Consider the following 13,737-nt stretch of genomic DNA (forward strand, 5'->3'; position numbering starts at 1 on the left):
GTGAAAAACACATCTAAGTCTAACATACTTCCTATAGGCATCTTATAGGCAAACAAATTATCAAGGAAAGCAAAAACTAGCATATGCAAAGAAGAAAAAGAAACAAACAAAAGCAATCTCAACATAACAAGAGGTAATTTAGTAGCATGAAGATTTCCACAACCATATTTTCCTCTCTCATAATAATTCCATGTAGGATCATAGTCAAATTCAACAATATAGATATTATATAAAATATTCTCAACATGATCCACATGCATGCAAAGTTGACACTCTTCCAAAATAGTGAGATTATCATAAAATAAAGTCATGACTTCTCCAAACCCACTTTTAGCAAAAATTTCATAAGATTGAACATTCTCCAAATATGTGGGATCTAAAGTTGACACTCTTCCAAACCCACTTTCAATATTATTTAAAACATTATTATCAATCTCATATTCATCATGGGGCTTAAATAAATTTTCAAGATCATAAGAAGAATCACCCCAATCATGATCATTGCAACAAGTAGTAGACATAGCAAAAACTAGCATCCCCAAGCTTAAGGTTTTGCATATCATTAACATAATTGACATTAATAGATTTTTATAATAACATCATTGCAATCATGCTTTTCATTCAAAGATCTATCGTGAATCACTTCATAAAGCACTTCATCACAATTTTCAGATTCACGGATTTCAAGCAAAACTTCATAAAGATAATCTAGTGCACTCAACTCACTAGAAATTGGTTCATCATAGTTGGATATCTTAAAAAGATTAGCAAGTGTACGAGGATCCATAAACTCTTTGGTTTCTGATTTTCAAAAAATACACAATTATTCGAACCAAACAAGCAAACGAGCCAAGTAAGACATAAAGGAAAACGAAAAGACGAACAAAAGAAGGGCGAATAAAGGCAAATCTTTTCGAAAATCATTTTAGAAGTGGGGGAGAGGAAAATGAGGGGCAAATAGCGAATAATGTAATACAAGAGACGAGAGTTTATGATGGGTACTTGGTATGTCTTGACTTGGCGTAGATCACCCTGGCAACGGCGCCAGAAATTCTTCCTGCTACTTCTTGAGCTTGTGTTGGTTTTTCCCTTGAAGAAGATAGGGTGATGCAGTAAAGTAGAGATAAGTATTTTCCTCAGTTAGAGAACCAAGGTATCAATCCAGTAGGAGACAACGCACTAATCACCAATACCTGCACAAACAATCAAACAACTTGCACCCAACACGATAAAGGGGTTGTCAATCCCTTCACGGTTACTTGCAAAAGTTATTTCTGATAGAGATAGATGAAACTAAACAAAAGGTAAAGTAAATATTTTTGGTATTTTTGGTTTATAGATCGAAAAGTAAAAGATTGCAAAATAGTAGATTGGAAACTTATATGATGGAAAATAGTAGATCTAAAACTTATATGAGGGAAAAATAGACCCAAGGGCCATAGGTTTCACTAGAGGCTTCTCTCAAGATAGCAAATAATACGGTGGGTGAACAAATTAGTGTGGAGCAATTGCTAGAAAAGCGCAAAGTTATGACGATATCCAAGGCAATGAGTATGAAATATAGGCATCATGTCTGTGTTAAGTAGACCGAAATGATTCTGCATATACTACTATTACTCCACACATCGACCGACTCCTGCATGCATCTAAAGTATTAAGTTCATAAGAACAGAGTAACGCATTAAGTAAGATGACATGATGTAGATGAATAAACTCAAGAAATATGATGTAAACCCCATCTTTTTAACCTCGATGGCAACAATACAATACGTGCCTTGATGCCCCTACTGTCACTGGGAAAAGACAGCGCAAGATTGAACCCAAAGCTAAGCACTTCTCCCGTTGCAAGAAAAACCAATCTAGTTGGCCAAATCAAACCGATAGTTCAAAGAGAATTACAAAGATATCAAATCATGCATAAAAGAATTCAGAGAAGATTCAAATAATATTCATAGATAAGCTGATCATAAATCCACAATTCGTCGGATCTCGACAAACACACGACAAAAGAAGATTACATCGGATAGATCTCCAAGAACATCGAGGAGAACATGGTATTGAGAATCAAAGAGAGAGAAGAAGCCATGTAGCTAGCTATGGGCCCATAGGTCTGAGGTAAACTACTCATGCTTCATCGGAAAGGCAATAGAGTTGATGTAGAAGCCCTCCCTGATCGAATCCCCCTCTGACGGGATGCCGGAAAAGGCCCCTAGATGGGATCTCACGGGTACGGAAGGTTGCGGCAGTGGAAAAGTGTTTTCGTGGATGCTTCTGGTGGTTTGGGAATATATGTGAATATATTGGTGAAAGAATTAGGTCAGAGGAGTCACGAGGGGCCCACAAGGCAGAGGGGCGTGCCCTCCACCCTTGTGGCCACCTCGTGGCTCTTTTGACTTGCACTCCAAGCCTCCTGGGTGTCTTCTGGTCCAAGGAAAATCATCACGAATGTTTTATTTCGTTTGGAATCCGTTTGGTATTCCTTTTCTGTATAACTCAAAAACAAGGAAAAAATAGAAACTGGAACTGGGTTCTTGGTTAATAATTTAGTCCCAAAAATAATATAAAATAACATATTAATGCATATAAAACATCCAAAACATATAATATAATAGCATGGAACAATCAAAAATTATAGATACGTTGGATACGTATCAAATGTCAAAGGTTCCTGATTTTCATTGTAGATCATCATGGGCCGCCTTGATGTGGCCCGTTTGGTGAAGCGACATGGGGTCCTCATCCAGGCCCACCTAGTTGGGAGACGACGTGGCGAGTGACCCCTAAACTGGGACACCCTCATGCACCGAATACCTGTCGTATAGGAGAGGTGGTAACTCTTGATCCCAAAACCATGGAGCCATCTATCCACTCATGACAAGGCAGAATGCCCATCTCCATTCGTTTCCCTCGAACGATCCCTCAAATGGAAGACCAAAAGCACGGCTTCTCTACTTGGTTGTAAGCATACGGTCTTCATGATCCATCAGTGCTTCGACGTCCAGCGCTAATAGTCGCCGGAGAATTAGAGGGAGGAGATTAAAACCACATAGGGCTTCTGATTTTTTGGATTAGAGGATCTAAGTCAAGCTCAATTGATCTACTAGGATCAACTAGAATTAGAACTACAACTAGACTAGAGGAGGCTCCTAAAGTTGTGTATCACAAAGGGCAAAATCCTCAAGTATATATATATATATAGGTTTGAGGGGAGAGGAGGGGCGGCCACCAAGGAGGGAAAGCCCCTCCTTGGTGCGTCGACCAAGAGGGGGGAGGACTCCTCCCCTTAGTCCAATTGGGCCTCCCATATAGGGAAGAGGAGGGGCCACTCCTTATGGGCCCTTGTGGCCCAAGTTGCCTTACACCTCTTGTACTTTTAAGGCTTGTTGATATTAAATTAAATATAAAAGCCTCCAAATAATTACTAGAGCATTTTATTATTATTTTCACACCGCCAAAAATATTTCCACCTATATATTATTTATCGGTAATACTTGGTATTACCCGATAAACTCTGAAACCCTTCTGGTGATCCCGAAACACTTCCAGTTCCTCTCAGAACTATTCCAAATGATAATGAAATAATTCCACAAATAAATCATCAATACTCTTGTCCTACAAACACTAAGCAGATCGTGATTACCTTAAGCTTGTGACCCTGTAGGTTCAGTAAATCATAGACATGAACAGAACTCCTTCGTTCAATGACCGATGGCGGAACCGTGGACGTCCATATCGATCCCTATGATTACACGAATGATATTCAAGTGAACCTTTGGTTACCATGTGATGTTCCCTTTGCTTCATGATACTTTAAAAAAATCCGAGGTGTGTCGGTATCCTCTTCAGTCATGCGCATGTTCACTATATTGTTCTTCTCGTTACCGATTTTGTTCTTCTTTCTCATTGAAGTGTTCCGGCATCCTCGTGACATAGTCACCTGTGTCTAGCCAGACAGCGATTGATGTCATCACACCGAGAGGACCCTAAGAATTCTCTCCATCATCGGAGGAGGAAATCCCACTCTCGAGCTATCTAGTCCCTTGTCAAAATTATCGACGAACCCATAAGTTTTAATTACGATCACCATGTTACATATGACATTTGAGAAACACTAAAGTCCACCAATACGGTAGAAGTGGCTACGACACGCTGATGGTCTGAGGAACTAAAACCTCATGCAAACACTTTATGTTATAACAATTGATTCTCAATAATATTATCTCAAAGTATAACAAACAAGTTTGGGTCGATTCAATATGATCGTTCTTCTAACGTCATACTCTCAATGTTGTTTTAGGACTATCGTTACACTTCACGATATCCTAAGATCCATAAAACATGATCATCAACAACACATGAGCTAGTCTTAGAGGCAAGACTAGGAACCTATTCTCTACCATTTATTATTTCACACGTGCATATAAGTTTTCCACTAAATCACATATTCAAGGATCATAGCAGTTATAGCATGAAATATAAACGGTTAAATATGAAAATTAAAATATAATAATACAATATTATTGCCTCTAGGGCATATTTCCTACACAAACACACCATAATAACATCTCTAACCAAACTCTCAAATTGGCATCTTTTAAGGAGTTAAACCGCATCTAACTAAAGTCTCAACCCTATAACTCAAGCAATTGGTTGCTACCTCTTGAGCATGTGTTGGTTTTCCCTTGAAGAGGAAAGGGTGATGCAGCAAAGTAGCGTAAGTATTTCCCTTGGTTTTTGAGAACCAAGGTATCAATCCAGTAGAAGACTACACGCAAGTCACCTAGTACCTGCACAAACAAACAAGAACCTCGCAACCAACGTGATAAAGGGGTTGTAAATCCCTTCACGGTCACTTACGAAAGTGAGATCTGATAGAGAAAATAAGATAAATATTTTTGGTATGTTTGTTGTATAGATTGAAAAATGAATAGTAAACTAGAATTGTAGATCGGAAACTTATATGATGTGAAGTAGACCCGGGGGCCATAAGTGTCACTAGTGGCTTCTCTCAAGATAGCATATATCACAGTGGGTGAACAAATTACTGTCGAGCAATTGATAGAAAAGCGCATAGTTATGATGATATCTAGGCATGATCATGAACATAGGCATCACGTCCGTGTCAAGTAGATCAAAACAATTCTGCATCTACTACTATTACTCCACACATCGACCGCTATCCAACATGCATCTAGATTATTAAGTTCAAAAGAACAGAGTAACGCATTAGGCAAGATGACATGATGTGGAGGGATAAGCTCAAGCAATATGATATAAACCCCATCTTTTTATCCTCGATGGCAACAATACAATACGTGCCTTGCTGCCCCTACTGTCACTGGGAAAGGACACCGCAAGATTGAACCCAAAGCTACGCACTTCTCCCATTGCAAGAAAGATCAATCTAGTAGGCCAAACCAAGCTAATAATTCGAAGAGACTTGCAAAGATATCAAATCATGCATATAAAAATTCAGAGAAGAATCAAATATTGTTCATAGATAATCTTAATCATAAACCCACAATTCATCGGATCTCAGCAAACACACCGCAAAAAGAATTACATTGAATAGATCTCCAAGAACATCGAGGAGAACTTTGTATTGAGATCCAAAGAGAGAGAAGAAGCCATCTAGCTAATAACTATGAACCCGAAGGTCTGTGGTGAACTACTCACACATCATTGGAGAGCCTATGTTGTTGATGTAGAAGCCCTCCGTGATCGAATCCCCCTCCGGCAGATCGCCGGAAAAGGTCCCCAGATGGGATCTCATGGGTACAGAAGGTTGCGGCGGTGGAAAAGTGGTTTTGTGGCTCCCCTGGATGTTTTCAGGGTATAAGAGTATATTTACGCGAAAGAAGTAGGTCGGTGAGCTACGAGGGGCCCACGAGGGTGGGGGCACGCCTGGCCCCCCTAGGCGTGTCGCCCTACCTCGTGGCCACCTTGCTACTTCCTTGACGTCCACTCCAAGTCTCCTGGATTGCGTTTGTTCCAAAAAAGATCCTCGCGAAGGTTTCATTCCGTTTGGATTCCGTTTGATATTCCTTTTCTGTGAAACACTGAAAAATAGGCAAAAAAACAGCAATTTGCACTGGGCTTTCGGTTAATAGGTTAGTCCGCAAAATAATATAAAAGTGTATAATAAAGCCCATAAACATCCAAAACAGATAATATAATAGCATGGAACAATCAAAAATTATAGATACGTTGGAGACGTATCAAGCATCCCCAAGCTTAATTCATGCTCGTCCTCAAGTAGGTAAATGATAAAAACAGAATTTTTGATGTGGAATGCTACCTAACATAATTTTCAATGTATTTTCTCTTTATTGCGGCATGAATGTTTAGATCCGAAAGATTCTAGACAGAAGTTTAATATTGACATAAAAATAATAATACTTCAAGCAATGCTAACCAAGCAATCATGTCTTATCAAAATAATACAGCCAAAGAAAGCTTATCCCTACAAAATCATATAGTTTGGCCATGCTTCATTTTCGTCACACAAAATGCTCCCATCATGCACAACCCCGATGACAAGCCAAGCAATTGTTTCATACTTTAGTATTTTCAAACTTTTTCAACTTTCACGCAATATATGAGTGCGAGCCATGGATATAGCACTATGGGTGGAATAGAATATGATGATGGAGGTTGTGTGAGAATACAAAAAGGGAGAAAGTCTCACATTGACGTGGCTAGTCAATGGGCTATGGAGATGCCCATCAATTGATGTCAATGCAAGGAGTAGGGATTGCCATGCAACGGATGCACTAGAGCTATAAATATATGAAAGCTCAACAAAAGTAACTAAGTGGGTGTGCATCCAACTTGCTTGCTCACATAGACCTAAGGAATTTTGAGGAAGCCCATTGTTGGAATATACAAGCCAAGTTCTATAATGAAAAATTCCCACTAGTATATGAAAGTGACAACATAAGAGACTCTCTATCATGAAGGTCATGGTGCTACTTTGAAGCACATGTGTGGAAAAAGGATAGTAACATTGCCCCTTCTCTCTTTTTTTGGGCCTCTCTTTTTTATGGCCTTTCTCTTTTTTTCGAAGAACTTTCCTCACATGGGACAATGCTCTAATAATGAAAATCATCACACTTTTATTTACTTTACAACTCAAGAATTACAACTCGATACTTATAACAAAATAGACTCTATGTGAATGCCTCCGGCGGTGTACCGGGATATGAATCAAGAGTGACATGTATGAAAGAATTATGAAGGTGGCTTTGCCACAAATATGATGTCAACTACATGATCATGCAATATGACAATGATGGAGCGTGTCATAATAAATGGAACGGTGGAAAGTTGCATGGCAATATATCATGGAATGGCTATGGAAATGCCATAATAGGTAGGTATGGTGATTGTTTTGAGAAAGATATAAGGAGGCTTATGTGTGATAGAGCGTATCATATCACGAGGTTTGGATGCACCGGTGAAGTTTGCACCAACTCTCGAGGGGAGAAAGGGCAATGCACGGTACCGAAGAGGCTAGCAATGATGGAAGGGTGAGAGTGCGTATAATCCATGGACTCAACATTAGTCATAAAGAACTCAATACTTATTGCAAAAATCTACAAATCATCAAAACCAAGCACTACGCGCATGCTCCTAGGGGGATAGATCGGTAGGAAAAGACCATCGCTCGTCCCCGACCGCCACTCATAAGGAAAGCAATCAAAGAACACCACATGCTTCAAATTTGTCACACAACTTTTACCATACGTGCATGCTACGGGACTTGCCAACTTCAACACAAGTATTTATCAATTCCATAGTTACTCAACTAGCACAACTCTAATATTAGCACCTTTATATATCAAAACAACTATCAAGAATCAAACTTCTCATAACATTTAATGCACTCTATATGAAAGTTTTTATTATACCCATCTTGGATGCCTATCATATTGGGACTAATTTCAAAGCAAATTGCCATGTTGTTCTAAAAAAATCTCAAAATAATATAAGTGAAGCATGAGAGATCAATAATTTCTATAATATAAAACCACCACCATGCTCTAAAAATATATAAGCGAAGCACTAGAGCAAAATTATCTAGCTCAAAAGATATAAGTGAAGCACATAGAGTATTTTAATAAATTCCGATTCATGTGTGTCTCTCCCAAAAGGTGTGTACAAAAAGGATGATTGTGATAAACTAAAAAGAAAAGACTCAAATCACACAAGACGCTCCAAGCAAAACACATATCATGTGGTGAATAAAAATATAACGTCAAGTAAAGTTACCGATAGATGAAGACGAAAGAGGGGATGCCTTTCGGGGCATCCCCAAGCTTAGGCTTTTGGTTGTCCTTGAATTTTACCTTGGGGTGCCTTGGCCATCCCCAAGCTTAGGCTCTTTTCACTCCTTATTCCGAAATCCATCAAATCTTTACCCAAAAACTTGAAAACTTCACAACACAAAACTCAATAGAAAATCTCATGAGCCACGTTAGTATAAGAAAACAAACCACCACTTTAAGGTACTGTAATGAACTCATTCTTTATTTATATTGGTTTTAAACCTACTGTATTCCAACTTCTCTATATTTCATACCCCCCCCCCGATACTAGCCATAGATTCATCAAAATAAGTAAACAACACACGAAAAACAGAATCTGTCAAAAACAGAACAGTCTGTAGTAATTTGTAGGTTTCGATTATTCTGTAACTCCAAAAATCCTGTGAGTGATGATTAATCCGGTGGCGTGCATGGATTTGTGGCCTCCTTGCCACCTCGTCGACGAGAGTGATGATTAATGGTGCACCTAGTAAGCCGATCTTGCCCTACAAAGGGCTACGTCAAGGGGCTCCACTTTCCCCCATGCTTTTCATCCTCTGCATGGAGCCCCTACGCTGCCTCTTCCAATATTGCTTAGAACACGGGACGCTCTCTCCTCTCTCCAGAACAGGATTACAACAACGGGTCTCCTTATTCGTTGATGATGTCATGGTATTCTTCAAACCAACCGAACTGGAGACTCGCACCTGTGGTGCCATCATGGACCTGTTTGGGCATGCCTCAGGGCTGACTGTCAATATGAGCAAGAGCGCCGCCATACCTATCCGCTGCTCCCAAGATGAGATGTCGCTAGTCTGCTCAATTCTCGGATGCTCGAGTGCCTCATTCCCATGCACGTATCTAGGGCTGCCGCTCACTCTACGCAAGCAATCTACGGCGCAACTTCAATGCCTAGTGGACAAGCTAGCGGATTGTCTGCCACATTGGAAGGCAGCAATGCTTCCAAAGAGTGGTCGCCTAATGTTGATCTTATCGGTCCTCTGCGCAATACCAATACACTCCATGCTTGCTATGAATCTACCAGCGAAAATCATCACGACGCTTATCAAAATGTGATGTGGGTTCCTTTGGTGCAGCAAGAAGGAAGCAACGGGAGGGCACTGTGCCGTGGCATGGGAGAGCGTATGCAGGCCTAAATGGGCAGGCGGTCTAGGAATCCCTAACCTGAGATGGTTGAACAAGGCACTACAAGCAAGGTGGCCATGGCTACAAAAAAACAGACAAGGATAGGCCCTGGGCGGAATTCAAAATTGACATTCCAGCTGCGTCTCGTGCTCTATACATTGCGGCCTCAAGGACAATTGTGGGCAACGGCCGAAGTACACTTTTCTGGGAGGACATGTGGCTCGTGGGATACCGGGTATGCGAGCTGGCTCCGGACATTTACAACCGCATTCAGAGACGTACGCGAGCCTCGCGGACAATCGCAGACGCGCTCATAGATGGGGAGTGGGCGAGAGACATCGGGCCAAATCTTTGAGCCATGGAGCTAACACAGTTCTTGGCATTGTGGCAAAAGATCAAGGACACGCAGCTAGTGGAAGGGGAGGAGGATAGAACTATATGGGCATGGGAGCATGACGGGTGCTTCTCGGCCCGGTCTGCCTATGCGGTCAAGTTCATGGGCCTAGAAGTGTCACCAACGGCCGCGTTCACCTGGAAGTTGAATGCGCCCCTGCAATGTCGCTTCTTCCTTTGGCTCGCGATCGAAAATAGATGTTGGATTTCGGACCGTTTGGCACGAGGGCTACCACATCAGGACGCATGTCCCTTCTGTGACCAACATGAGGAATCAATACAACACTTGCTGTTAGACTTTGTCTGTGCGAGAAAAGTCTGGCATGAGATGGGGATGATGACAGGACAACAAGAGTTGGAGCCACTTCAGGATGAAACGTTGAGTGCTTGGTGCTTGAGGCAGGACCATGATCCGAGACACAGGAGATCCACACGGGCAAAGTGCCTCCTTGCTATGTGGATGATTTGAAAACATTGCAATGACATCGTCTTTAAGGAGGCGCCACTATCTCCGTCGAGGGTCAAGGAACAACTTCAAGAAGAAGGGAAGCTTTGGGCCAAAGCTGGCATGTTCAAGAACGAAAATAGAGGGTTCGAGGAGCTAGGTATAGTGGGCGGACGGACCATGAGTAATACGATATAATGTAACGGTGGAGTTGGGAGAATATCCCGTGTGTAAATATTGTAAACCAAGTGGATGTTTTGGGATTATCTCTCCCCTCCTTCTATACTGAATGATACGTACACTCGTGCGTATTTAAAAAAAATTACGTGATCCTTTAAAAAAACATTGTCTGCACAAGTGCACATACGGCGTCTCCAAGATAGCAGTCTATTTATGCACGTACGTACAGTACTTTGTATTGTAGGAGTACTACAAAAGAGCTCGTCTCCCACCAAATCGCACACGGCGTTCCTCGTCGTAGCGAGATTACAGTGAACATGTCCGAATTAAGCAGAGGTCGGTCGACACCGAGCAATGATGTTCTTGGGCAACGAAACAAAGATATTCAGCTGCTGAGCTCCAGGAAGCGCCGGGCCATGGGGTGCTTGGCCTCGGAGAGGGCGGACGGCGCGAGCACCTCCACGACCTCGCCGTCGACGACGAGGCACACCAGGTCGGCGATCCGCTGGATCTGCTTCACGCTGTGCGAGACGATCACCGTGGTGAGCCCCCTCGCCGTCTTGAGCCGCACGATGGCCTCCTCGATGTTCTGCGTCGAGATCGGGTCCAGCGCGCTCGTCGGCTCGTCCAGCAGCAGCACCTCCGGGTCGTTGGCGAGGGTGCGGGCCAGGGCCACGCGCTGCGCCTGCCCGACGGACAGCTCCGACGCCGGCCGGGAGGACAGCGCCGGGTCGAGGTCCGACAGGCTCAGCAGGCTCTTCACCTCCGCCTCGCTGAGCTTCTTGCCGCGCAGCTGTGGCCCGTACCGCACGTTGTCTGCCACGGTCCCTGGAGCAGCACACGGGGAACAACACGAAATCAGAAATCTCTCGTCTGAAACTTCTTTTCTGTTCTATGCATTGCTTATTAAGTTATTATACTACAGCACCACTACCATTACATATTTATCCTTTCTTTTATGGCTTGGAACAAGTCTAGCACACCGTTACTTCCAGCCACCACATTGCCGGTTGACATTATGCACGTAATATTCAGATGACAGTAGCAAAGGGGTGAAATTTGCGTAGTAAAATGTCGATCCAATTGGACATGGACAAGGCGTGTAGAGTTCATAAAGTCAATGTTCTTTGCACCTAGTATGAAGTCATGGAAAATGTATTCAAGGTATTTTATACCTGCCTGGTTGAGTAATTTATGAAGCAGAATTTTGTTCTGCACATGTAACTTTCAATCAAGGTGGTCTGTCTGCCAGCCGGAAAAAAGAGGTGGTCTGTCTGCATTGCCCTTGCACCTTGATAACAGAACTTCCGAAATGAATTCAATGAACTAATTTTAGATAACACATTTCACTAAGATAATTGTTCATTTGCATGCATGGCAATGTGCCTAATGACGGTCATAAGGGACAACAATCATACTTTACATCTAGGCATCAGATATCACCCAACATAAAGTTGTGTTTTATTCTAATCGGTTTTGCTATCATCCTAGTATGTGATATGTGATAAGTAATTGTGAATGCTCAATTGCCATCTTCAAAGCAAGATTCAGCTTAACTTTGTCAACGGATCAAGCACTCCTAATAGCTTAACAATAGCCTGTACCCCCCCCCCCCCCCCCCCCCCCCCCCCCTCCCTAAAGTATACAAATAAACAACTGCGGCAATGCACCACCATCATCATAAATTAAATATCGATTCTCAGCAAATGCTGGCACAAAGCATGCTTGCCCACCCCTATTATCCTCTGCCCTCTACACGGGACAGCCCCTACATTTGTTGGGCGATGGTCAAGCTATAGTTTAATCGAAATTCCAAAGTTATCAGTAGGTTTTCAGATGATGTAGGATTCCTATGGTGTGTGGTCTTAGGTTAATCACCATTCGTTTTCCGATAGAGCGCAAAAGTTTGCGTCTCCATGCACCTTGCACCGATAGAAGAAAGGTTATCACCCACTACCTTTGGTCCAAAAAAAGTTTTATCACGATTCATGAGGTCCAAAAGAACCTGAAAGACTGAAACCTCTCCTCAGTGGTCACCACCCACTACCTTTGGTTGATGGTTAATGGTTACTACTGGTCTTGACAGGGATGTTCCCCACTTTTATCACCACATCCAGCGATGGACCAACTGATTTTACAGCAAGGAAAGTCTACACTATGCAATTTAACTCTTTGTGTGTGTGTGTGGGGGGGGGACCAATCTGAGTATTTCAACTCTGCGAAAGAATTTCAGGAGCAAGCAGGCACGTAGGTACATACCGTCGAACATGGCGGGGAGCTGGAAGAGCATGCCGACCTTGCGGCGGAGCGCGAGGACGTCCATGCCGCAGATGTCGGCGCCGTCGAGGGTGACGGCGCCGGGGGCGGGCTCCCAGAGGCGGTTGAGCGCGCGGAGCAGCGTGGACTTGCCGCTGCCGCTGGGGCCGATGACGCCCATCACCACCCCGCGCGGCACGTCCAGGTCCACCCCGCGCAGGATCTCCTCGCCGCTCGCCTCCGCCCGCCGCCGCAGCCCGCGCACCCGTATCTTGGGCCCGCCGGCAGCGAGGCCGCCCACGTCCAGCAGGTGCTCCCTGCTACCATCTGCAGAAGTGCACAGCAACGACGATGGATCATCAGCCGTAGAAAGCAAAAGAGTCTCACAATTAGGCCTGATGGTTGTAGGAATCAACTGCATGCATCTCGAGTTTGCTCTGTGGGATTACCTGAAGCCGAGCCCATTCGAGGAGCGGAGGAGATGGCCGAAGAGGAGAGAAGCTTGCAGTGAAAGGAGCAGAGACGGGGAAGAGCGTGCACGCCGGGGTGGAGCGTAGCGTCGGATATTAGCTTTTCCAAGAGAATTCGGGCCTCCAACCGAGGTGCGCGGCGGCTTTTCTGCGTGCCTGACTCACGAGAACGGTGGCATTCGGTGACGGCCGCCACCTCTGCACTGGACTGGACTGGACTGGAATCTGGACCCGTGTTGCTGGTGTGGAAACGTCCGGACAATGATGAAGCGTGTCATAATAAATGGAACGGTGATAACTTGCATGGCAATATATTTTGGAATGGCTATGGAAATGCCATAATAGGTAGGTATGGTGGCTGTTTTGAGGAAGGTATAAGGTGGGTGTATGGTACCGGCGGTACTAGAGAGGCTACCAATGATGAAAGGGTGAGAGTGCGTGTAATCCATGGACTCAATATTAGTCATAAGAACTCACATACTTATTTTAAAATCTATTAGTTATCGAAACAAAGTACTACGCGCATGCTCCTAGGGGGATA

At 43.4% G+C, this 13,737-nt stretch overlaps 1 protein-coding gene across 1 annotated transcript; it reads right to left on the reverse strand.

Moving 5' to 3' along the window:
* Positions 1 to 10,661: 10,661 nt before the first annotated feature.
* On the reverse strand, positions 10,662 to 13,470 carry LOC125524093 (protein STAR1). The gene is made up of 3 exons (XM_048689174.1): positions 13,176 to 13,470; positions 12,730 to 13,053; positions 10,662 to 11,298 (listed from the first exon to the last, which is right to left on the reverse strand). Exons 1-3 carry the CDS (start codon positions 13,189 to 13,191, stop codon positions 10,856 to 10,858), a joined length of 783 nt encoding a protein of 260 aa, XP_048545131.1. The 5' UTR covers positions 13,192 to 13,470; the 3' UTR covers positions 10,662 to 10,855.
* Positions 13,471 to 13,737: the final 267 nt, after the last annotated feature.

The sequence above is a fragment of the Triticum urartu genome, chromosome 7, assembly GCF_003073215.2.
Source record: "Triticum urartu cultivar G1812 chromosome 7, Tu2.1, whole genome shotgun sequence".
In the NCBI taxonomy this organism is placed as follows: domain Eukaryota; kingdom Viridiplantae; phylum Streptophyta; class Magnoliopsida; order Poales; family Poaceae; genus Triticum; species Triticum urartu.